The sequence below is a fragment of the Podarcis pityusensis genome, assembly GCF_964106645.2.
Source record: "Podarcis pityusensis genome assembly, chromosome: 17".
In the NCBI taxonomy this organism is placed as follows: Eukaryota; Metazoa; Chordata; class Lepidosauria; order Squamata; family Lacertidae; genus Podarcis; species Podarcis pityusensis.
In genome coordinates, this window is record NC_138042.1 from 8,351,869 (window position 1) to 8,376,548 (window position 24,680).

At 46.4% G+C, this 24,680-nt stretch overlaps 2 protein-coding genes and 1 long non-coding RNA gene across 5 annotated transcripts in view; all 3 read left to right on the forward strand.

Annotated features, from left to right (window-relative positions):
* LOC308466944 (retinol dehydrogenase 8-like) overlaps positions 1-8,493 on the forward strand; it is a 28,710-nt gene extending 20,217 nt beyond the window's left edge. For both annotated transcript variants that reach the window (XM_080988309.1, XM_080988308.1), the window contains exons 6-7: positions 584-767; positions 5,413-8,493. In XM_080988309.1, the coding sequence (XP_080844435.1) occupies positions 584-767; positions 5,413-5,643 (415 nt within the window). In that variant the 3' untranslated portion in view covers positions 5,644-8,493. The remainder of the gene's footprint in view (positions 1-583; positions 768-5,412) is intronic.
* Positions 8,494-11,337: 2,844 nt separating this feature from the next.
* On the forward strand, positions 11,338-13,819 carry LOC308466551. Its single transcript, XR_013980877.1, has 2 exons — positions 11,338-12,029; positions 12,402-13,819. It is a non-coding gene; the product is annotated as an uncharacterized lncRNA (long non-coding RNA).
* A 2,031-nt stretch (positions 13,820-15,850) lies between these two features.
* The window catches only part of TRIP10 (thyroid hormone receptor interactor 10), an 81,998-nt gene continuing 73,168 nt past the window's right edge, over positions 15,851-24,680 (forward strand). Inside the window, exon 1 of one of the 2 annotated variants that reach the window (XM_080988173.1) lies at positions 15,851-16,169. In XM_080988173.1, the coding sequence (XP_080844299.1) occupies positions 16,146-16,169 (24 nt within the window). In that variant the 5' untranslated portion in view covers positions 15,851-16,145. The remainder of the gene's footprint in view (positions 16,170-24,680) is intronic. The other variant, XM_080988174.1, reaches the window with a different exon arrangement.

Here is a 24,680-nt window from a genome sequence, read left to right on the forward strand (position 1 = left end):
GTTCCTGAATCTCTTACACATATTGATAGTGTGCTCAGCTTAACAGATACTTGCCAGACTGTATTTACAGGGAGGTGTGAGCCCCTGCAGTCCAAAGACAATTAGAAAGCTTTCCCCATTTCCTTCCTCCTTGCAGAGAAATATTTGAGGTCAATTTGGGAGAGTCAAAATGGCTTCAGGATTGTTCTCCTGTACTGTTTCAGACACGTGGTTTATATACTTATGTATGTGTTTGCCTTGTACATTTATGAACATTTATTTTATATATATAAGACCTTAGAATGCCTATAACACAGGTATCGTGTTTTGTGTGGACAGCCCATTCTTTAGGTCATTATCGGTGCAAGACTGAGCAGGACAGAATGTGCTAAACCCAGATAGTAGTCTACTAAAGCAGAGATGAAGTGATCGGCCTGAATGCCAGAGGGCTATAGGCAAAATCCATGCTGGCTGGTGAAGCTCAGTCATGTGAAGGCAGGCAGTGTTCCACACACACACACACACACACACACACACACCCGTTTCTCAGCTCAGCAGACGGTGAAGTTCATTAGTTCCAATTACCACTTGTTTCATTCTGCAGCATCAGTTTAATTGAGCCTGGGCCAGTGATAACAGAATTCGAGAGGAAGCTCTACGAAGAAGCAGCCAATATGGACCTCTCTCAGGTGGATAAAGAAACGCTGGATATATTTCAGGGCTTCTACATGGCCTATTCCAAGGAAGTCTTCACTGCGCTGGGGCAATCTCCAGAAGAGGTGGCTGAGGTAGGATTATAAGCTTTCTCATAGAATCATAGAATCATAGAATCATAGAATCATAGAGTTGGAAGAGACCACAAGGGCCATCGAGTCCAACCCCCTGCCAAGCAGGAACACCATCAGAGCACTCCTGACATATGGTTGTCAAGCCTCTGCTTAAAGACCTCCAAAGAAGGAGACTCCACCACACTCCTTGGCAGCAAATTCCACTGTCGAACAGCTCTTACTGTCAGGAAGTTCTTCCTAATGTTTAGGTGGAATCTTCTTTCTTGTAGTTTGGATCCATTGCTCCGTGTCCGCTTCTCTGGAGCAGCAGAAAACAACCTTTCTCCCTCCTCTATGTGACATCCTTTTATATATTTGAACATGGCTATCCTATCACCCCTTAACCTCCTCTTCTCCAGGCTAAACATGCCCAGCTCCCTTAGCCGTTCCTCATAAGGCATCGTTTCCAGGCCTTTGACCATTTTGGTTGCCCTCCTCTGGACACGTTCCAGTTTGTCAATGTCCTTCTTGAACTGTGGTGCCCAGAACTGGACACAGTACTCCAGGTGAGGTCTGACCAGAGCAGAATACAGTGGCACTATTACTTCCCTTGATCTAGATGCTATACTCCTATTGATGCAGCCCAGAATTGCATTGGCTTTTTTAGCTGCCTTGTTCCTCTCAAGCCCACAGGAAAGCTAGCTGGGATCTGCTTCTGGGGGGGAAGGGAACGGGCTGCCCAGCCTTGCTCATTATTATGGCAGAGCTTTCCAAACTTTTCATGTTGGTGACACACTTTTTAGACACGCATCATTTCGTGATGCAGCAATTCAGTTTTACTAGTAAACTGGAGGTTAAACTAACCCCTTATAAGAGCGTGGGGAGCGTTTGCGTGACACACCTGCACGCTGCAGCCAACACACAATAATAACATCACATCACAACACAACACAACACAACACAACACAACACAACACAACAACAACATAACATAACATAACATAACATAACATAACATAACATAACATAACATAACATAACATAAAACATAACATAACAGTGGTATCTCAGGTTAAGAACTTAATTCGTTCTGGAGGTCCGTTCTTAACCTGAGACACCCCTTTAGCTAATGGGGCCTGCCGCGCCACCCGCAGCTCAATTTCTGTTCTCATCCTGAAGCAAAGTTCTTAACCCAAGGTACTATTTCTGGGTTAGCGGAGTCTGTAACCTGAAGCATCTGTAACCTGAAGCATCTGTAACCCGAGGTACCACTGTAATTATAGCCCGCCCATCCGGCTGGGTTTTCCCAGCCACTCTGGGCGGCTCCCAACAGAATATTAAACAGAATAAAACTTCAAACATTGAAAATTTCCCTAATCCGGGCTGCCTTCAGATGTCTTCTGAAAGTCAGGTAGTTGTCGCAACACACAGTTTGGAAAGCTCTGGCTTATGGCATTGGCCCATTGTTCCTTCTAACAGCAACCTCAGGTGCTGAGTGTCGCTAGGCTTGTAGCTCGAACAGAGCCGCTGAGGAATAAGATGGAGGTGCCCCAAGGTGTGCAGAAGTGCAACACTTTAAAAGTGGTGCTGGTCCTGGTAAGAACCGCAAAACTTCCCAGTGAGGCCTGAGAACACTCAGTAGCCATTAATGTAGAGGGAAAGAAAAGATAAACTATTAAAATGGGGGGGGGGGGGAGAGAAGTAGAATGCCTTGTTTAGAGGTAAGAGCTGACTAGAATCCTAAATCAGGAGGGAAGTTGTGCCACAATATTTTGTTGCAGACAGCCCTTGCTAGGTTTAAAATTGCTGCCACTTTGATCTGTGGTTCAGCTGCAAGAAGCATCAGCACCCTCGCAGCAGGGTGCTTAATAATAATAATAATAATAATAATAATACAGTAATAATAATAATTTATTATTTATACCCCACCCATCTGGCTGGGTTTCCCCAGCCACTCTGGGCAGCTTCCAACAAAAGATTAAAATTACATTAAAATTACATTAAAACATCAGTCATTAAAAACTTCCCTAACAGGGCTGCCTTCAGATGTCTTTGAAACGTCAGATGGCTGTTTCGAAAAAATAGTCATGCCACTGTCTCCTAGTGGTGCAGCAATAAAATTGCTACCACATTTGCAAAGCTAAGCAGGGTCTGATATGGTTTCAAATTGGATGGGAGACTGTGTGTTGAGATTCTTGCATGGCAGAGGGTTGGACTAGATGGCCCTCGGGGTCCCTTCAACTCTGTGGTTCTAAGATGCAGCATAATTCCCAGTTCTTGGTTTGAAAACAGATAGCTGCCTCCACCAGCCAATGTAGCTGGGTAACAATTAATGAAGGAATTCAACTCTTTGGTCAGAATCTATGGCAGACCATCATCCCACTAAGAGGTTGTGGGTGATGATTTCTTGAAGCAAATGTCCAAGAGGCAGGAAATGGATAGTAATGTTTTAGGGAAGTAAAACGTGATAAGCTAAGAGAAGTGCTTTGCTGATATTCAGCAAAGTAGATCTGAGGAGCCAGAACAATTATTTGCTGTGAAGCCTGTAGTATTTATACCCTCATAAACAAAAGCTTCAGACAAATTGAACAATTGATTGCCATTCCTCACTTCCAACTATATTTAGATGCTTTCTGGAGAGTCAGGATGAAGTGAGTCCCAACCCAGATAGCGTTTTCTTTTGTGGAGACATGCAGTGATAGTCACTGATTACGTTTGGACTTGAACAATAGGCTCATCTCCTATTTTTGTATCTCCTTGATTAAATTGCCAAAGGTCACGTTCCATGTGTATATGTGACTTCCAGTCTTGGGCACAATGAGGTGATTGGTTTAACTCCTCCAGCCCCCTTTGCCATCAGGTCTCAAGCAGCCTCCTTGCATCATATACACGGAAAAGTACAGTACCTTGTACACAGATCTGTTATACTGTGGGCAGACTAGAAAGCACTTCAAACGGAAACATGGTTAAAGCCATATTGTATGCAAAAGTGCAAGGCTGCTGCCGTAGTGCCGTTTGCAGTGGCCACACCGACTCCAGTGTGGTGCCAGAACAGCAGGGAGGCAAGGGGGGAAGCAGCCCAGGTTGCAGGCAGCCCCCCAGGTGAGCTGCTTAAAGGAGGGCGAAAGGCATTCTTTTAAAAGGCTGCAGCGGGGTTTGTGGTGGGTTTCAGAGAGCAGTTTGAAGTTAAAAGGGCTTGAGCTTAGGAGCAGACTGTGAGGAGAGGAGAGGTTTGGGTGAGTTATGAGGGGATAGGCAAGGGGGTGGGTGGCATCTAAAGGGGGAGGGCTTGGCCAGGTGTGGGGGGAGTGGGGATGGCAAAAGGGTGCCAGCGAGCAGAGCAAACAGGTGGCAACCCCTAGTGGTAACATACAGGAATATTGGGGTGGAGTGCTTCCTAGTCTGCCCACAGTATAACAGATCTGTGTACAAGGTACAGTACTTTTCCATGTATAAGATGCCCCCTATTTTGAGGGACTTAAATTTAAGAAAATGGGGGGAGATGGCAGCACAGAGTTGTTGAGCTTTTGTTGTTGAGCTGAAAATCACTCACCCTCATGCATCCCAAAATCCGCCTCTCATCTGTCCCTTAACTGGCACAAGCTGCCAATTGCTCACCCAATTGCTGCAGCGTCAGCCAGTCAACACCACCCATTGATGCAGCAACCAATAACACGCACAATAGCTACTAACAGCCGCGGCAGCAACCCATCAAACATCCACCCTATGCGCTACCCATGTATAAGACGACCCCCATTTTTTAGCATGCTTTTAAAAGGAAAAAACCGTTGTTGGGTCCCTGCTCCTGCCAACCTAGCAGTTCGAAAGCACGTCAAAGTGCAAGTAGATAAATAGGTACTGCTCCGGCGGGAAGGTAAACGGCGTTTCCGTGCGCTGCTCTGGTTCGCCAGAAGCGGCTTAGTCATGCTGGCCACATGACCTGGAAGCTGTACGCCGGCTCCCTCGGCCAATAAAGCAAGATGAGCGCCGCAACCCCAGAGTCGGTCATGACTGGACCTAATGGTCAGGGGTCCCCTTTAGCCTTACCTTATACATGGAGACGTACGGTATTTTATTTACTTATTCCTGAATTGGGCCAAAGGCACAGTTTCCCTTGTATAAAAATAATAGGTGACAGTCTGTTATTGGTTATCAAAAATACTGACACAGGATATATGGTTGCCTATTGTTAAATTCTGATGAAAAGTTCCTAAAAATTTATTTATTTATAAATGTGTGTGTTTTTAATCTTTTTAAAATATATATATATATTATTTTGACAAAGTAATAATCATAAATAAATAAGAATAAAAATATGCACCCCACCACGAGACCATTCCATTGTAACTATCCAACCTCCCAAAATTTCAACACCTCTTGCGATGGTTTGGCCCCTTTCCATTTTAACAGTACAAAATCTACAAACACCTTCCATATCTCCTCGGAATCATTTCTCCTGCATATTCCCCGTCTTACTTTAATAGCACATGTCAATTTATCATTAGTGTGTTTAATCTTGACTATGTGCAGGCTTTCAAAATGAATTCTGCCTTTCCTGCAGCAATCTCTTTGCACCCCTTGCTGAATTCTGAAAGGGTGATCCTGGCTGAGTGGTGTTGTGGTTGTTGTTGTTTTCTAACCTTCTGCTTCGCACTCCTCCTGGCAGCATACTATGAAAGTGATCACCTCAGAGAAGCCTCCATTCCGGTACCAAACCAACAGCCTCTACACGCCCATCACCACCCTCAAGCACGCTGACCCCAGTGGGAACTTGCCCCTCAACGCCTTCCATCAGATGATCTTCCAGCACGACCGGCTCTTCAAAGCCAGCCTCAGCCTTCTCAAAATGCTCCAGTGGAGGAAGAGGCGGGACATGGAGCACAGCAGGTCCCCCTGAGAGGAAGCGGCTGACCCGCCTCAGAGCCTCTCACTTCCACAGCCCACTCGCAGGCTTTCTAGAGAGTTTAGCATTGAATCCTGGGCGGCATTATACTCCCTAGATGCCGGGGCAGTCCTACTATGAGGCAAAGTGAGGCAGCCCTTGCCTCAGGCGGCAGATTCTGGATGTCTCATGGAGGCAAAGTCTGATCCATTGGGTACCATCGACTGGGGAGGTGATACGCTCTGATAGTTCACGTTCTTTTCGGTTTCGATTCTGCTGCATTCCTGTCAGTTAACAAGAGGAAGGTGCCATTACGTTCCGTAGGGTTTGTTGTCGTCTTTGCCCTTGAGCACCAGAAATCCTGAGCTGAGAAATTATTGGCTGCTGCTGAGGTCTTGCAAGTCTCCTCACAGAAGCGGGCAAGGAAACCCAGCCTTCTGCTGCAGAAGAGCGCCCCAACATCCTGCACAGCACCTGCCTCAGCATCATGTCCTCTCTGAACATTTCAGAATCTCATTACCAGAAGTAGCCTGAAATGTCATCTAGTCTAACCGAGGCAAGCAGCAGGATTTGTTTAGATTATGCATTTTATTTATGCTTTTCACAGGCTTGAATTTTAAGGATCAAAGAGAAAGGAGGTACCAAGCCCTCATAGGCCATCGAATAACTTGGGAAAGGGCCAATTCCTCCACTTTCTATGTTCCAGTAGCCTATGCTTTGTTCTCCACCAGGATAGACAACATGTCGCCCATGTTGTCAGTCTCCCATCAGCCTCTGCAAGTATGACCAGTAGTTGCTGCTGATGGGAGTTGTAGTGCAACCACATCCGCAGGGCACAACATTGGCTGCCCCTGTTTTGCACACTATGTACAGCAGTCTTCCCCAACCTGATGTTCTCCAGATGTTTTGATTACAACTCCCAGCACCAGCAGAGGCTGTGAGGGTTGCAACCAAAACATCTGGATAACACCAAGTTGGGGGCATCTGCTTTAGAGCTGGGGAAGCTGTCAGCCTCCAGATGTTGTGGAACTGCCAGCTCCCCATCATCCCTAAGCCTTGGCAATGCTGTCTGGGTTTCAGGAGTTGGATTTGGTTGGCCACAGTTTCCCCTGCCCTTGTATTCTGGAGCCAGGTAGCATTCTGGAGCCCATACCACTTTAGCCCTGCAAGTAGGATTGCCATATATATTTTTCATCTTCCTTTATGTAAAATAAGAAAATTAAGACTCTGCACATAGTAAACTGGCATGTCAGTCAAGGGTTTTAGCAGAGCAGTCTCTGCTGATATGCTAGCTTACTGCATGCAAGGAGATTTATAGGAGTGAGAGAGTTACCAGCGCTATACAAAGCCAGACTATCTGATCGTCTAGCCCACTACTCTGATAGCTTCCTCTGGCTTATGCTGACTTCCCACCACCTACTATTTGAACCTTTTAACTGGAGATGCCAGAAACGGGGGACCTTCTCCGTGCAAAACAGGTGCTTCGCTTCTGAGCTTTGTCACCTCCCCTTCATTAAAAACATGGCCCTTACCACATCTGTAATCCAAAGTGGATCTGTCCAGAATGCAATCACACCTGTCTTATCTCATTCTGCCTAATGGAGGGACCAACTTGAGGACAAAGCAGGAATATAACCAAGAATCTGGACTTTTACCTGACTGACCTCCCCTTAGGATTCCTGCTGGAGATGTCAAGCAACTCTTGGCAGTCTTGGACCAGCTCTCAAGTCAGGGCTGGGGGGAGCTGTGGCCTTCCAGATGTTGGTGAACCACGTCTCCTGCCCTTGACCATTGGCCATGCTGATTGGGGCTGATGGAAGTTGAAGACCAACGAACCCTGGAGCGCCACAGTCTCTCCATCACTGATCTAGAGCAACTCTCAGAATGGAGAAGCCGTCATGAGAACAAGTCTATGAAGCAGCTTTTAAGGCTGAAAAAGAAATTGCAATTCCAGTTTTATTTTCTTAACGTAACCAGGAGGAGGAGGAAAACTGAGGGAGGCATTGGGGTGAAAGCAGAGATAGGAATCCTTTTTAAAAAAGGATGAGGAAGGGGAAATGCTCTTGCTTCTTGGACCGTGACTGAATATAGGGGGACAGGAGAACAATGATAGGAAAAGATGCTGACATTCCACTAGCTTAAATAAACCAAGCGGTCGTTCGGGCAGCCCTACATCTTAGAAAGCACCAACAAGAGAGCATTTTCTGCAACATTGCAAAGAATGGCAAAGCACACTTCTCAGATTGCCTGGCTTGGCTAGTCTAGTATGGGGATTGTTGAGAGTGCTAGATTTGGGTCAGAGGGCCCTGGGTTCAAACCTTTGATCTGCCATGGAGTTAACTGGGTCTCCTTCAGCCAGTCACTGTCAGTCGAACCTACCTTGAAGGCTTTATTGTGAGGAGAAAATGGGAGAGAGTTACCTGTTCTGGCCTGAGTCTCATGGATGAAGATTAGGATTAAAATATAATAATTAAAATATCCTAAGTAGAACTGCCCCTTTTCTGTGTCTTTTTTACGTAACATCCTATATCCAAATCTCTATCAGTGTGGGTGGAACAGGGGTTTCCAACCCACAAGGGAGTGGACCAGTTAGGTAATTTAGGTATATTCTTGAGGCGGGGTTTGTGTGAGAGAGAGATTCAGGAGAGAATCCTGTTACTAAATCCAAATGATCTTCCAGTTTAGGGACACTGACTGGTTTTATTGAGAAACTGTCTAATAGCACCATCTTGTGCACCTTTACTCAGAATTAAGTCCCATTAAGTTATTTGGGGCTTACTTCCTGGTAATTGTCTAGGATTGGCGCCTGAGTTGTGCACATTCCACCATGCAGTAGTCTGTTAAATAAATACTTTTGTACAGGAATTGGCTGCTTTGATACCTATTTGTGTCTTGGTTGATTAGTAGTCATTGTTTATTGGTTTGCTATATTTCCTGTAAATTCCACCAAAGAACTTAATGGGGGAGGGGGCTTGACTGGGGGGAGGGAAGAGAAATGTTAATTGTGTGCTTCACAACTAAAGCAACACATTTGTTGTTGTTTAGTCGTGTCCGACTCCTCGTGACCCCATGGACCAGAGCATGCCAGGCACTCCTGTCTTCCACTGCCTCCTACAGTTTTGTCAAACTCATGTTGGTAGCTTCGAGAACACTGTCCGACCATCTCGTCCTCTGTCGTCCCCTTCTCCTTGTGCCCTCAATCTTTCCCAGCATCAGGGTCTTTTCCAGGGAGTCTTCTCTTCTCATGATGTGGCCAAAGTATTGGAGCCTCATCTTAAGGATCTGCCCTTCCAGTGAGCACTCAGGGCTGATTTCCTTCAGAATGGATAGGTTTGATCTTCTTGCAGTCCATGGGACTCTCAAGAATCTCCTCCAGCACCATAATTCAAAAAGCAACACATATGGCAGTCTAAAGTGTGTGGATCAGGGAAAGACCATTACTTTCTGAATCCATGTGTGGAAGACTCACAGCTGGCAGATCATTCTGCCAACTCCTGTTATTTTGGGGTTTTGCAAGAGTGACCAACAGAGTATGAGAACAATCACAGATTCTTGTGGCACCTGAAGGCACTAACACATTGATTAGGGCAGAAGATTTCACAGGCCCACCTTGTCAGAAGATGTATCCGTTAAAAATCTTTAGAGCATTCAAGAAATTGAATCCCTCCTGCAAAACATCTGGAGAACAGCAAACTACAGCCTGGAGACCAGACCATCCCATTCCTCCCAAGGTCTTCCTGCTCTGCTGTCGCACTAAGAACCTCCCAATCTATCCTTTTGTTTTAAAGAGGCATTTTGGGTGGCTGGAGTTGAGAAAGTAGCAATGTAAGGGCCCCATTTTTAAATTTTTATTTTGAATATCCACTTGCTAAGCTGCTGGGGTAAAGGGAGGACACAAATTCTAAAGATGCTTCGAGTGATAAAATTATTTATTTTTATTTTTATTTATTTAATTTCTATACTGCCCTATACCTGAAGGTCTCAGTGCGGTTCACATAAAATATTAAATACATAAAATCAAAACAAAAACAACAACCCAATTAAAAAACCCCCAAAAGACCCAGCATTTTAAAAAGGGTATAGGATGTAGATTAAGTCAGGCAAAGGCCTGGTTAAAAAGAAACTATGGCCAAACTATCACAGGAAAGCTTTTAAAGAGACATTTGTTTTGTATTGGGGTGGCTTGTACTTCATCCAATTGGCCATAGCAATATGTAGTAGTAATACAGGGCTCACGTGTTTTGCATGTAAATAAATGGGCTACAGAAGCGGAGATGTTTTAATGAAAATGTTCTGGGATGGGGCCTGGTGTGGTGCAGCCTAGGAAACCCCTGTGTTCAAATGCTGTCACCGCCATTAGGTCACTAGATGATCTTAGTCAAGTTCCTTAGCCTCAGCCTGCTCCCATCTGCAATACAGGGATACTATATAAGGTTATAAGAATCACAACAAAATATAGCATACTTTAAATACTATATAAATGCTAGATATTATTAACCATGTACTTGTAGCAAGTAACAGACCTTAATAATAATTTATTTATATCCCGCCCTCCCCAGCCGGAGCCGGGCTCAGAGCGGCTAACAACAGTAAAATGATACAATATTCTAAAATCATTTCATTATAAAATCAGTTCAAATCAGGTTAATAGCAACCATTGGGCTAGAGTTCTGTGAGGATTGCCAAAGGAGGGGGTCAGGCTGAATTGATCACCATGTGCAAGCTCTGGAATTAATCTCTGTGAGACAAAGGTGTAGGGGTTTTACTGAAACTACTGTATTTTGATCGTTTTGGAAAGAGATGAGGGAATCAGCAGTGTTGTGCAGTAGGCAACAGCTGTTCCTTGTGGCTGAGTCTTGCTTCAATAAACCAAGAGGGTTACCATTTTAATGCCACCTATCTGACGTTCCATCTATGTCTCTACATTAATCAGTCTGGCATAACTTATCACCTCGTTAGAATTATTGATGGAGAGAAGAGCCATCAAGTTGCCGTCCAGTCAGCATTGAAAGGATGGGAAGATGAGCCACTCTTGATTGAGCAAACTGCCATTAGGACTGGGTTTTCAATGACTATGTATTCTTGGAACACACAGGAAGAAAACAAAACTTCTTGACTCAGCATAGTTTTTACTCTTGAGTCACTGGCTCCCCCAGCTACCCCTCCTGGTCACCATGGCAACGTGATAGGATTCTATGTGCAACCCTGCATGAATTTCACAGCATTTTTGTAGATAGTCCTTCCAAATTCCTTCTGATACTGGTTCATTCCGAAGGTTATGAGGAAGTTAAATTTCCTGAGGTCAGCGACATGGGAAACTGGAGTGACGCTCATTGCCATTGGGGTTGAGGATGGTTTTGCTGACAGCAAGGTTTTCTAGTTCTTGTGGAGAGACAGCTTTGTCTTGCTTATTCCACTGAAGGATGCCTTGGTGATCTCAACAGTCCATTGTTTTTCTGCTGAGCGAGAAGTTTATAAGAAACAATGGTGTGTATGGAAGGGCACATTTATGCCATTCAGTTGCATTAATTCAGAATAACTGCTTCCTTCACTTGTTACTTATTTTATAAAATAAAATGGGATGCAATTTCAATACAGCAATTAACATACAACAGTAAAAACAACAACACACAGTTCAGATTAAATCAACAATTCAAGATTATTGCAGTAGTCAACCTACAACAATCATCACCCCAGACAGCTGGGCAGCTGGGAGTTCGAATCCAACAGAACTGGGTCACAGACTCCACCATCTGGAACTCTCTGCATCTAGTGGACATGAGTTTGATGCCCAGTTGTATGGAAATAAGAAGCAGACCCTTTCCTGAAGATTGCACCACCCCGGAAGATTCATACGAGTGATAATGTTCTGTGAGAGGTCCTGGGCCCAGGCTATTTAGGATTTTATAACTTCCGTCCTATGCATTGTTACTACATTGAGCACAGTGAGTCTTACTCCTCAGTAAATGTGTATTGGATTGGGTCACATGGGCAGTACCATAAGCTAAGCCCAGAAACCTACTAGCAATCAGTGGCGCCCCTTCAGAGGGGAATAAAATATTCCATACTATGGCTAACTCCAACCAATTGCTGGGCAACTGTGTTCAAGGGTAGAACCATGCAGAGCTCACTGTAGTAATCAAACCAGAAAGTTGCTACCCTGTGAAGAGTGTCCACCAGGAGAGGGCACAGTTGGCATACCATCTGAAGCTGGCAAAAAGGACCCAATCCAACTATAAAATTGAACCTGATCCTTAAGGAATCAATGGTTTGCTTTTCATGTTTCTAGAACTTGTTTTTATCTCATTTGTTGTTTTTATCTCATTTTTAGCTTGCTGTATACCACTTTAATCGCTTCACGCTGCAATGTACTAATTTGTTAAATAATAAATTAATATAAGGTCGGGATGCAGGTGGCGCTGTGGGTTAAACCACAGAGCCTAGGACTTGCCAATCAGAAGGTCGGCGGTTCGAATCCCCGCGACGGGGTGAGCTCCCATTGCTCAGTCCCCGCTCCTGCCAACCTAGCAGTTGAAAAGCTCGTCAAAGTGCAAGTAGATAAACAGGTACCGCTCTGGTGGGAAGGTAAACGGCGTTTCCGTGCACTGCTCTGGTTCGCCAGAAGCGGCTTAGTTATGCTGGCCACATGACCTGGAAGCTGTACGCCGGCTCCCTCGGCCAATAAAGCAAGATGAGCACTGCAACTCCGGAGATGGTCACGACTGGACCTAATGGTCAGGGGTCCCTTTACCTTTACTTTAAAATAATATAAGAGGGATGCGGGTGGCACTGTGATCTAAACCAGAGAGCCTAGGGCTTGCTGATCAGAAGGTCGGTGGTTTGAATCCCCGCAACAGGATGAGCTCCCGTTGCTCGGTCCCTGCTCCTGCCAACTAGCAGTTCAAAAGCACATCAAAGTTCAAGTAAATAAATAGGTACCACTCTGGTGGGAAGGTAAACAGAAGCGGCTTAGTCATGCTGGCCACATGACCCGGAAGCTGTCTGCGGACAAACGTCGGCTCCCTCAGCCAGTAAAGCGAGATGAGCGCCACAACCCCAGAGTCGTCCGCGACTGGACTTAAAGGTCAGGGAATCTCTTTAGCTTTACCTAAAATAATAGAAGAATCCATTCCCATCCATAACAGCTAAACCACTGACTTAGTCTTCCTTTAAACTGCATGGTACTTGTGACATCTGCCTCTGACTGGTTCATTCGCTGTGATGGTTCACCTATGTTCAGTTTATTAGAGCATTAAGCAGCCTGCAGTCAACTTCTGTGAGGAGTGGGAAAGTTGTCTGTCTATCTGAGATCAAAACCTCACACAGTGCAGAATAGGGCAAGAACAGAGGTCCCAGAATGTAAGAAAGTTAAGTCAACAGGCAAGGAAGAAAGTAGCAAACGGGCTGTGAAAGAGAAATTGTGTAGGAAGGTAAAAATAAATAATGTGTTTGGAAAAGGAAAGAAAAGGCAGAGGTTTTTGGGGTGCCTTGGGGGTGCCAAATGACTAACCTTTGCTTGCTATCTGGGGGCACTGCTTAGTGCTTAAAAGAAGCAATAGACACATATGCATAAAATTTGCAAATGCTAACATATACACATATATGCAAATAAACAAGAATGGACATTCCAAAGAACGGAACTGTTTGGTGTGCAGCAGTTAAATGAAGCTCAACAAACCCTAGCTGTCCTCTTGCATTTGTTAAAAGGAAGAAATGGAGGTGCCTTTGATGTACAGTTGACAAGTGACAGTAGCCCCCCCCATCTCCACCACAGTAGCTGGCAGCAGACCCCAAAAGACTTTGTCTCTGGCCAGTGGCCACCGCCTAAGGAAGAGGTTCCCAAACTGGTCTGCAGACCAACACTGGCCTGCAAGCTTCATTCAGGTCATTCCTGGTGTGTCTACGAAGAACGCCTATACATTTGCGCTTCTTATTGAAGGTACTTTTGCTGCCCTTAAAATTGCTGTGTATACAGTGGTACCTTGGGTTAAGAACTTAATTCATTCCAGAGGTCCATTCTTAACCTGAAGCGTGCTTTCACTAATGGGGCTTCCTGCTGCCGCTGTGCCACTGGCGCGCGATTTCAGTTCTTAACCTGGAGCAACCACTTCCTGATTAGCAGAGTTTGTAACCTGAAGCGTCCGTAACCCGAGGTACCACTGTACCTGCTTTGTAAAGTATTACCCGCCCCCCCCAAAAAGAACAGAGAGGCATTTAACAGACCATTTGTGTTCTGAGTTGGCGTTATCGGTCCCAAGCCGCAGGGGGCGCTGTGGTCTAAACCACTGAGCCTCTTGGGCTTGCCAGTCAGAACGTTGCCGGCTCAAATCTCCATGATGGGGTGAGTTCCCCTTTCCTCTGTCCCAGCTCCTGCCAACCTAGCAGTTTGAAAGCACACCAGTGCAAGTAGATAAACAGGTACCGCTGCAGCAGGAAGGTAAACGGCGTTTCTGTGCACTCTGGTTTCTGTCCCGGTGTCCCGTTGCGCCAGAAGTTTTAATCATGCTGGCCACATAACCCGGAAAGCTGTCTGCGGACAAAGGCCGGCTCCCTTGGCCTGAAAGTGAGATGAGCGCTGCAACCCCATAGTCACCTTCGACTGGACTTAACCATCCAAAGGTCCTTATTGGTCCCAAGGAACATGTGGGGGTTTGGTCAGGTGGTGGTGGTGCCACGGCTGGCCCACCCATGAGGCAAAGTGAAGTGTGCGTCTCAGGCACGTTACACAGGGGCAGCAGATCTGGCCTGCAAGGAATGCATCACCTGCTGCTGCTGTTGCATGGTTGCGGCACACTCCTTGGAGACTGGATCTGCCGCCTCCTCAGCAGTCCCTCCCCAATGCAACCTCTCAGTGAATAGGAGGTGCTGCTGGTTTCCTCCCACCCTTAGGGTGGCAATGGCAGAGGCTGCCCTCTGGGGTCTCCTGGATTCTGCACCTGCCCAGTGTGATTTTCAGCAAGCCCCTTTTCCCACCATGACAACCTTCGATTCCCACTTCAACCTTCGGGTAAGGTTGAGTATACCGGAAGGAGCCTCTCCACCCCCATCGTCCAGCCCTGACACTGAGGTCCAGCGCTGAGGGCCTTCTGGCGGTTCCTTTACTGCAAGAAGCAAAGTTACAGGGAACCATGCGGAGGGCCTTCTCGGTAGTGGCGCCCGCCCGGTGGAACACCCTCCCATAAGATGTCAAGGAAATAAACAACTACTGTATCTGACTTTTAGAAGACATCTGAAGGCAGCCCTGTTAAGGGGAGTTTTTAATGTTTGCTGTTTTATCCTGTTTTTAATATTCTGTTGGGAACCGCCCAGAGTGGCTGGGGAAACCCAGCCAGATGGGTGGGGTATAAATAAATTATTATTATTATTATTATTATTATTATTATTAAGTTGATTTCCCCCTTCTTGTTGCCGATGTAGATCTTTCCTCCCATGCTTGTTCCTTATGATAATAATGATTTTATTATTTATTCCCTGCCCATCTGGCTGGGTTTTCCCAGTCTCTCTTGGTTGGGGGAGGCATTTTGTGGTTCACCTTAGCTGAGATTCCTGCATTACAGGGGATTGGACTAGATGAGCCTTGCGGTCCCTTCCAACTCTCCAATTCTACGCTTCTGTGACTTTGGCCGGCCTTGGGGTTGCTCTTCTCTTGGTGAATGGGGCTGGAATCGTTTCATATCACACGTCAGTGGCTTACGGAGGACCTCTCTGGGAGCCGTGAGGCTTCACGTGACTGCTTGTCACGTCTGGTAAGGGGCCACCATACGGATTGGCGCAGCCACGTGGGACTGGAAATAGCCTTCCTGCGAACGCTGCACGGGCTCCCTTAGCAACCACGCGGGGGACGCAGCCACATGGACTCCATCCTTGGAGGCGAAGCAAAGTCCGGCTTGGAGCCGCGACGCTGAGCGCGCCCTCCGTCCCACCCGAGATCGAGACGCGTTTTCCAGTCTTGGCTCAAGCGAGAGAAGATCCACCCCAGCGCCGCCCACGTTCACCGGCTGCGCATCCCCGACCGAGTCCAGCGAGCCGGATCCCGAGCGCCCGCGCCGCGAGATTCCCCGCGCGGCGAGCTCAGCCCGGCTCCAAGGAAGCGCGCGCGCGAGCGATCGCGGAGCCTGACGCGAGAGGAAACCCTTCGCCCATTGCGCGGGGGAAGGAGGGCGGCGGCGGCGGCGGCTTCCTGGGAAGAGCGGCGCGCCTCGGCTCCGCCTGTTGATCCCTTTTCGGGGGAGGGGGAAGACGAGCGGGCGGCCTTCGCCTGGGCATCAATCAAACCCTCGGAAGGCAGAGGGAGACGCGCCCCGTGCCAAGCCGGGGAATGCCGGCGCTCGTCGGGCTGCGCTGAGCCCTGCCTGCGCCTTTAAGGGCCGGGGCCGGAGCGGGGAGTGTCCCGGGCAGGCGCTGGAGGCTGGACGGGCGGGACTCCCCGGGACGGGAGCGGCGGCGGAGGCGGTGGATCGGGCTCCGGGTGGGCCTTGGCGCACGGAGCGAGGGCGCACGGCGACGGCGCTGCCAGCATGGACTGGGGCACGGAGCTCTGGGTAAGGAAGCGCGCGGCCGCCGCCCCCCCCTTGGGTTTTGCTGGGAGGCACCCCATATTCTCCCCCCTCCAATCCTTATCTCCCTCTCTCCCCTCCCTCCATGTCCGATCACTTCGTCTCTCCACTCAAGGGTTGGGCTTCTCCATGATTCCCCAGACTTGATTTAAAGCGCGTTTCTCCGCCCTCTTCTCCAGCTCCCACCCGAAACTCAGAGTTTTCTCCCTCGTGTCAGAGTTCAGTCGTCTGTGCCCCCCCCCCCCCACTTCAGTGCCTGCCTCCCCCTCTTTTCCTGATGGCTGCTAATACTATTCTGGCTGCTACTTGTCCTGGGCTGTGTCCTTTTCACTGCCGCCTTGTTCCGTTCCGTTTTCTTCTCTTTCGGTGACCCTGTTGCTTTCCTCCCTCCCTTTGCCCCTTGGCTGAGAAAAGGGATGTTATTTTTGTGTGTGTGTGTGTGTGTGTGAGAGAGAGAGAGAGAGAGAGAGAGAGAGAGAGAGAAACCAATATTTTCCCTGGGTCGTTAGGCACTGAGCTTACGGGAAGACTGCATGTATTAACACAGACTAACTTTAATTTGGCCAGGTAGATAAGACCACCTGAAAACAAGAGGAGGCGCTTTCACATTAATGATCTTCAATATTTAAAGCTGTAGCTGTACCCATAGCAGACTCGCCACTGCTCCCCTAAGTATATATTTTTTCCTGGTTCTGGCTTCTTACGCTTGATAATTAGATGGGCAAGAAACCCTTTGTCTACCACTTTATCATGAGTAAGTGAGCTGCATGTTTTACTGTGATAGCCTATCATATTTTGGCTCTGCTGTTGCACTTTTGCATATTGGGGTGCAGCTCTCAGATTGGGAACGCCTGAGTTGTGATTTAAGAGCTGGATGTCCCAATATCCTCTGCGACATTGTCCTCATTCACACATAACAAGCAAGCATGTTAAGTTTAAGTTAAATTTAAGTTGTAGTTTGGCTTAGTGTGTTACCTGAACCTGGGCTTGTGGTTTAGCTCTTTCCCAGGGGTGAAACTAGGCTTTATTTCACCCAAGTCAAAGACCACCCATGCATATTTGCACACACACACACACAGGCTATGGGAGCCTCAATGGCGCCCCTTTGGAGGCTTCACCTGGCCCAAAAACCCTGGCTAGTCCCCCCCCCTTCGCTACGCCTCTGTCTTTCCAGATAAGCTGCAACCCAGGCTTGTCCTAATGGTCACTGGGCCTCTGTATACCATTTGAAGGCATACATCTTCCATTATGTGCTGCTTTACTGCTTGTGAGAAGATGCCCCTAACTCAGTGGCTCCCAAACTGTCCCCCTCATGGACCATTTAAAAATTGCTGATGGTCTTGGCGGACCACTTAATGATTTTTTCAGCCTGTTGTTCCAGTTGTAATATGCTGTGCTAGATGCGGTGTGGTTTTTAATTGTATATTTATTTATTCCTTCTTTTATTTGTTGCATTTTGTACTACAACACAGTATAAGAAATGGCTGTGCCGTATCTGGTGTTCAACCAGTGTGGTGTAGTGGTTAAGAGCGGTAGACTCGTAATCTGGGGAACCGGGTTCGCGTCTCCGCTCCTCCACATGCAGCTGCTGGGTGACCTTGGGCCAGTCACACTTTTTTGAAGACTCTCAGCCCCACTCACCTCACAGAGTGTTTGTTGTGGGGGAGGAGGAAGGGAAAGGAGATTGTTAGCCACTTTGAGACTCCTTCGGGTAGTGATAAAGCGGGATATCAAATCCAAACTCCTCTTCTTCTTCTTCAACCGTAAAAACACAGACACATCGCAAACTACGTGAATGAAGCTCATAGGTCACTAGCGGTCTGCTGCCAACCACAGTTTGGGGACCTCTGCCCTAAACAACCACTTGGAGTGCATGGGTTATATGTATATGCAAAACACTCATGTGTACACATCCGTCAATACCTTTTAACTGTCCTGCTGTACTTAAAATCAGGGAGGCCAAATAATGTAATTTGTGGGCAAAGTATGAATTCTAATCCTGGCCCATTTTAATGAATGCAAAACCCAAAGAGTGTTAAGTTTGCCAGACTGTACCATTTTGTGCTTCAAAGACTGACTTTAGTCTTACATGGTCTGTTTTAATCATTACATGGGCCACCAATACTGGTTAAATGTATGAAGCAAGACAGACTGCGTACTCTGGGTCTGTTAGCAGCTGAAAGCCTAATTGATATGTATTAAGTGACGCTGAGGAGGCTCTCTTGCTAAGAACATGAGAGGGGCAATACTTATTGTAGGGAGTGAGCAAACTCTCAGGATTTACTTTGTTTTTTACCAGACTTCTCATATTCACTGCCTGGAGTCTGGTACAAAAGACAGATACATAGAAGAACTAAAGGATTCTGAGCACAGGAATTTATTTTGAGTACCAGAACTGAACTGAGTGTACAGTCCTTGCATACACTAACCCTCTTCTGGCTACCCTGAATTTCTTCATTTTGGCAATATGAGGGAATGAGGATTCATTTTGTTACTGCTGTTGTTTGTCGTGGTGCCAATTGTTTAATCTACTGCAAATCTCCCAGTAGATCAATCTACTGCAAATCTGCTAGTAGATCAAGACCGTCCTTTTACTCACCCTTGATGTCGTGAACCAATGTCTACATAGTCCAGTATTCTTTGATAGGTAAAGGGACCCCTGAGCATTAGGTCCAGTCGCGGACAACTCTGGGGTTGCGGCGCTCATCCCGCTTTATTGGCCGAGGGAGTCGGCGTACAGCTTCTGGGTCATGTGGCCAGCATGACTAAGCTGCTTCTGGTGAACCAGAGCAGCGCACAGAAATGCCATTTACTTTCCCGCCAGAGCGGTACCTATTTATCTACTTGCACTTCGTGCTTTGGAACTGCTAGGTTGGCAGGAGCGGGGACCAAGCAACGGGAGCTCACCCCATCACAGGGATTCAAACCGCCGACCTTCTGATCAGCAAGCCCTAGGAAATTGGCCTTTGGTCAATTGGACTGTGGTCTTCATTTTGCCTTCTTCTGATCTAGAATATGCTTTGGCTCATGAAAACTTATTTGGGAGCAAATTCAGCTTCTCACAATGAGGCCCTTAAGGCACCATCAGCTTCTATGCACATGAGATTTAATCTCCACTTCATCTTCCCAGGTAAACTATGATGAAGAGTAGCCAAAGGTGGGCAGAATGTGTAGCTATTGCATAAAGAAAAACAGGGTAGAGACTTCAATCAGCAGCTGAGGAAGGGGGGGAAAACAAACACTGTTGCTTTAAACAGGCAGCAACAGAAATGTCCCTTAATCTGCTTTGGGGTAGAACAGGAATATAGTAATGATTTTAAATAGCAGAGGAAGAGACTTTCATGTAAGGCAAAATTGCTGGTGGTGCAAAGTGAGCTGGAGAAAAGAGTTTGGGAGAATTTTATTTGTAGTTTGCTCTGTTCTAGAGCCTCAGAGAGTAAGACCTTTGTACCCAGTTCAAAACATAGTTTCCTAAGAAGAAAAAGTGTTGGGTATTTGCATTTTATAAGTTTGCAGAGAATATTTGGTAGGAGGCCCTTCCCTGATTACCTTTTCATGGATTGAAGGTGATGATTGATCATGAACACATCCAAGAGAGGTTGGGAGTATTAGTAATGCCAGGCCCCTTATTTTTGGTCTGTATTTTGACTTTTGTGTTTCTCTTGCCAGTTGCTCAAAAGGGGCTCTTGCTTTTGCTTCTCTCTCGCAGCCCTTATTTTATGTGCTGTGAAGCACGTTCTGGGTTTCTGGAAGGACCAGTGCTTTCTCTTGCACCTGGTTTAGGTTTTTGCTTGTGTGCATGTGGAAGATACAGGATCCGAAGGTGTCTCTCTCACCCCTTCAGCAAAGCTTCTGCGTCTAATCTAGTTAGTTCAGAGATTAACTTTAGCCTGGTTGCATGAGTAGAGGAGGCTATTTCTGGATTCTGCCCTTGCATGGGCAACAGTTGAGTGCCCTCGACAGGGGAAGGAATACTTAAATACCCTCAAAATTCAGTCTAACCATTTCCACTGGTAAAATTGATCTGCATACTTCTACATCTGCATATTATAACTTGGCCAATTTTCTGGGTCTCTGGGTTCTCTACCATGTCTAGGGTCAAAAGGGGCAATGTACAATCTGGAATCATGCAGTCTATGGTTGCTAGGCCACAATTAATTCAGAATGTTGCCATTTGTGAAACCTTCCACTGGGTGCCTGAGTTTGTTGTCTCTAAATCCATAGATTTAGTTGGGGGCTGCTTATTTGCCTAGAGTCTGATTCTCATTTAATGAATTACCTGTGCAAGTAGCACTTGCATGTCAGAAACAGCATGCAAAACTGTGTGTGTAGAACATGCTGCTTGTACAAACTGCTGGGAAGCTACAGATTGGCCATGTCTTTTCATATTAATGTACACCATCTGTATGCACAGCAAAATATCGATGGTCTATGCTCATTTAACTGTAGCAGTTGGCAATCCGATTGTCCTGATTTTTCCCATGTGGTCATGCTCTCTGTATAATAAATCAAACTCTGGGGTGCTTTTCAAAAACTTGTGGCAGATTCATAGAACCGATTCCCCCTCACCTTCCAATGTTGCAGGATGTGTCTTGTTTTGTACTCTGCCAAAAAAGGGGGGGGACACACAAGAATCGGTTGATTCCTACGCTCTTTATGTACATCTTGACTGGACATAAAAGTCTCTATATCTGAATGGATAGTTCCCTTTTGTTTAATGGGATGCTGATGTTTAATCATTGGAATGAGCTATGTGATAGAACTATTATTTATTGTTTATTTATTAAATTTATATACCACCCTTCATCCAAAGATCACAGGGTGGGTTACAGTATGAAAACATAAAATACACAACAATAGCAAGCAAGCAAGCAATAACCATCCCAGTACTGTACAGTGGTACCTCAGGTTACATACGCTTCAGGTTACAGACGCCGCTAACCCAGAAATAGTGCTTCAGGTTAAGAACTTTGCTTCAGGATGAGAACAGAAATCGTGCTCCGGCGACACGGCAGCAGCAGGAGGCCCCATTAGCTAAAGTGGTGCTTCAGGATAAGAAAAGTTTCAGGTTAAGAACGGACCTCTGGAATGAATTAAGTACTTAACCCGAGGTACTACTGTACTGAAAACTGCATCTCCCTCAACACTAATCTGAAGGAGGTGGAGGGGTTTTTTTTGGAAGGAAGAATTAATAGATAGGATGGGGTGTTTAACCAGATTCTCCTCTGCAAGTTGCCCCATGTGGCTGTTTACTGTTCGTCCCACAGTCTTGTTTGACTCAAAGATCAGAAGAAGCTTGCTTGGAGGGGAGGGAAACCAGCAAAAGCAGGCGGAGGGTGGGGGGGACTTTTAGGGTAGATCTGGCAGCCGCGCAAAGTTTTAAGCACCTTTCTGCACATTGAGCCTCCCCTCTGCCCTTTCATTAACATTAACTGGCAAGTACATGTTTACCAGCATAACATGTAGTTTTGTCCTTTGTTGCAGGATGGATGGGAACTTGTCTTTGAAATGGGGTGTGTGTGTGTGTGTGTGTGTGTGTGTGTGTGTAGAAGCCTATACTGATTGCCGAGTTGCTTCTGTGCAGATATATTTAACCTGTTGTCCGTTGTTCAGGCTATTCCGCCTGATGTCTCTGGGTGTGGTCCAGGGTATTTTTTTGTTAACCTTTAGTTAAGGACTTGCAAGGCTTTGGAGCTTAAAAAGGGACGGTGTTTAGATTGGTGAATTGGGTAGGATCAAACAGTTCCACTGTTTGCAAATCTAGCCAGGGCTGTTTATGTTGGGTGAGGTGGTGTCTGTTTTCTTTAGCCTGTTCTTCTGCTATTGCTGCACCTCCCATTTCATCTCTCTTGAAGGAACCTCTTGTAGCTTCTCTGAAGTGGCACAGAATATGTGCCGCTGCTTATAAGTGGGTATTGCCTAAAGCAGGGGTAGGCAACCTAAGGCCCATGGGCCGGATGCAGCCCAATCGCCTTCTAAATCCGGCCTGCGGACGGTCTGGGAATCAGCATGTTTTTACATGAGTAGAATGTGTCCTTTTATTTAAAATGCATCTCTGGGTTATTTGTGGGGCATTGGAATTCATTTATTTTCCACACACCCCCAAAAATATAGTCCAGCCTACCACATGGTCTGAGGGACGGTGGACCGGCCCACGGTTGAAAAAGGTTGCTGACCCCTGGCCTAAAGGGTTCCCTCAAAATGACTTTTGAGAAATATTTATGTAATGCAAATTAAGAATTCATAAAGATTGATATTGCTAAAATCTATCTAAACAATACCTAGCATTCTGTTTATGATGGATGCTGTACCTGTACCTTGTTTTGGATTCTATTTAACTGGAAAACCCATTCATCATCATCATTTCTGTAATTTATAAGCCGCCCATCTGCCTCGGTTTCCCCAGCCACTCAGGGCGGCTCCCAGCAGAACACTAAAAACAGAACAAAACCTCAAACATTAAAAACTTCCCTAAACGGGGTTGCCTTCAGATGTCTTCTAAAAGTCAGATAGTTGTTTATTTCCTTGACATCTGATGGGTGGGTGTTCCACAGGGTGGGCGCCACTACCGAGAAGGCCCTCTTCCTGGTCATTAACAAACATTAACTGTTAGTATTTGGACGTTTCCGTGGGTATATGGAAAGGTGGTGGGGGTACAGTGAACTTTTTTTGGGGGGGGTAAATGGTGCTCAGTTCACATTTCAGAAAAAGGTGGATCATGTCGAAATGTATGTCAGTTTTTTCACGTAAACATTTGAAATTGTACCAAGTCATTTTTACCCACGCACTCTGTGATCTTTTTTTTTTTAATGTAATGCTAGCAAAATTGTGTTCATCAAGTTATTCTGAATTGAATAGCTTTTTAAATGAGTCACAAGGTAAAGCGTTGGCACATCAGAAATCATAGGTTACTAATGTCATAAGACAGCATGCAAGCTTCTAGGTTCTACAGAACTCTTTATCAAGCTAGATGCTAAATACAGGGGTGGCAGAGAAGCAACTCATATGCAGAGTGTTCAAGTCGCTATACAATGGTACCTCGGTTTACGAACTTAATCCGTTCCAGAAGTCCGTTCTTAAACCAAAGCATTCTTAAACCGAGGCGTGCTTTCCCATAGAAAGTACCGTATTTTTCGCTCTATAGGACGCACTTTTTCCCCTTCAAAAATGAAGGGGCAATGTGTGTGCGTCCTATGGACCGAAGACGGCATAGCCCTGCGACCCTCTGCTGGCTGGAGAGGTGACGTGCGGCTATGGCAGGAATCTCTATAGCCGTGCGCCACCTCTCCAGCTGGGAGAGCGCGTGCGGGGCTAAAGAAGCCATAGCCCCGCGACCCTCTCCCAGCTAGAGAGGTGACGCGCGACTATGGCAGCAGCCTCTCCGCCGCGCGCCTTTCCGCTGCTCCCCGACCTGCTCTTTGGGGCTGGTGGTGGGCTTCCCCCCGCCAGCCCCAAAGAGCAGGTCGAAAGGAACCTGAAGCTTGGAGAGCGAGAGGGGTTGGTCCGCACCAACCCCTCTCGCTCTCCAGGCTTCCAAGGTAGCCGCTTGAAGGTGACTGAACGCACCTTAAACGGCACCATGTTTTAGAGGGGGAAAACACAAGGTGGTCCCTGGAGCCGAATTGCTCTTTTTTTATAGAAAGAGGGAAGGGGGTCTTGAAACAAAGCCGCTGATCAGCAAGCGATCGGAAAGGGGAGATAAGGGACTCTAGAGATAAAGGAGGCTGCCTGGGAGGGGGGAGGTAAAAGCACATGGATCTTCAGGATTTTTGCATTGGGTCACCCCAAACTCACCGTCAAATCACATATCATGTATGTGGCCACAGCATGAACCACAAAAATCATACATCCACTGTTTCATTCAGAATATATATTTTTTTCTTGTTTTCCTCCTCTAAAAACTAGGTGCGCCTTATGGTCAGGTGCGTCTTATGGAGCGAAAAATATGGTATGTGGCAGGGTCTCAATTCCTTGTTAGCAAAAGGAAAAGGAAAGAGAGTTCTGGAATGTGGGGTTGTCTAATCCGCTCTCAATTTCTTCACTGCTATGTTTTATGCCATAAAGCAAGTGATTCACTTAGGCAGATTCTTCCTGGTAGCTCGCACCCACGAAGCTGGGAGTATTTGTCTCGATTACCAAAAAAATGCAAACCCTCTCTAGACATGAAAGCGTTTCCTCCCTGCATGATGGCATTTCTTATAAATGCAGCTGACTTCCTGGCAGTAGTTGCTGTTCCTTTATTTTGTTTGTGTTGACACTTGGGTAAAGGGGTGTGTGTTTTTTTTTAATTTCAGACTTTCTTCCTCATACCTGACCTAAAACATGGTTAAAATGTAGGGGAGAATGGGGCTGTGCCAAATGGAACTGAAAGCAGTTTTGTCTCAAATAAGGGTGTCTATAGCAATGCCTCATGTAAGCAAGAAAAACTGGATCTTTTAATTCCAATTTCTAGAGTGCTGTCTAGCTGTAATTTTCACAAGTGACTCTGCGCTGAAG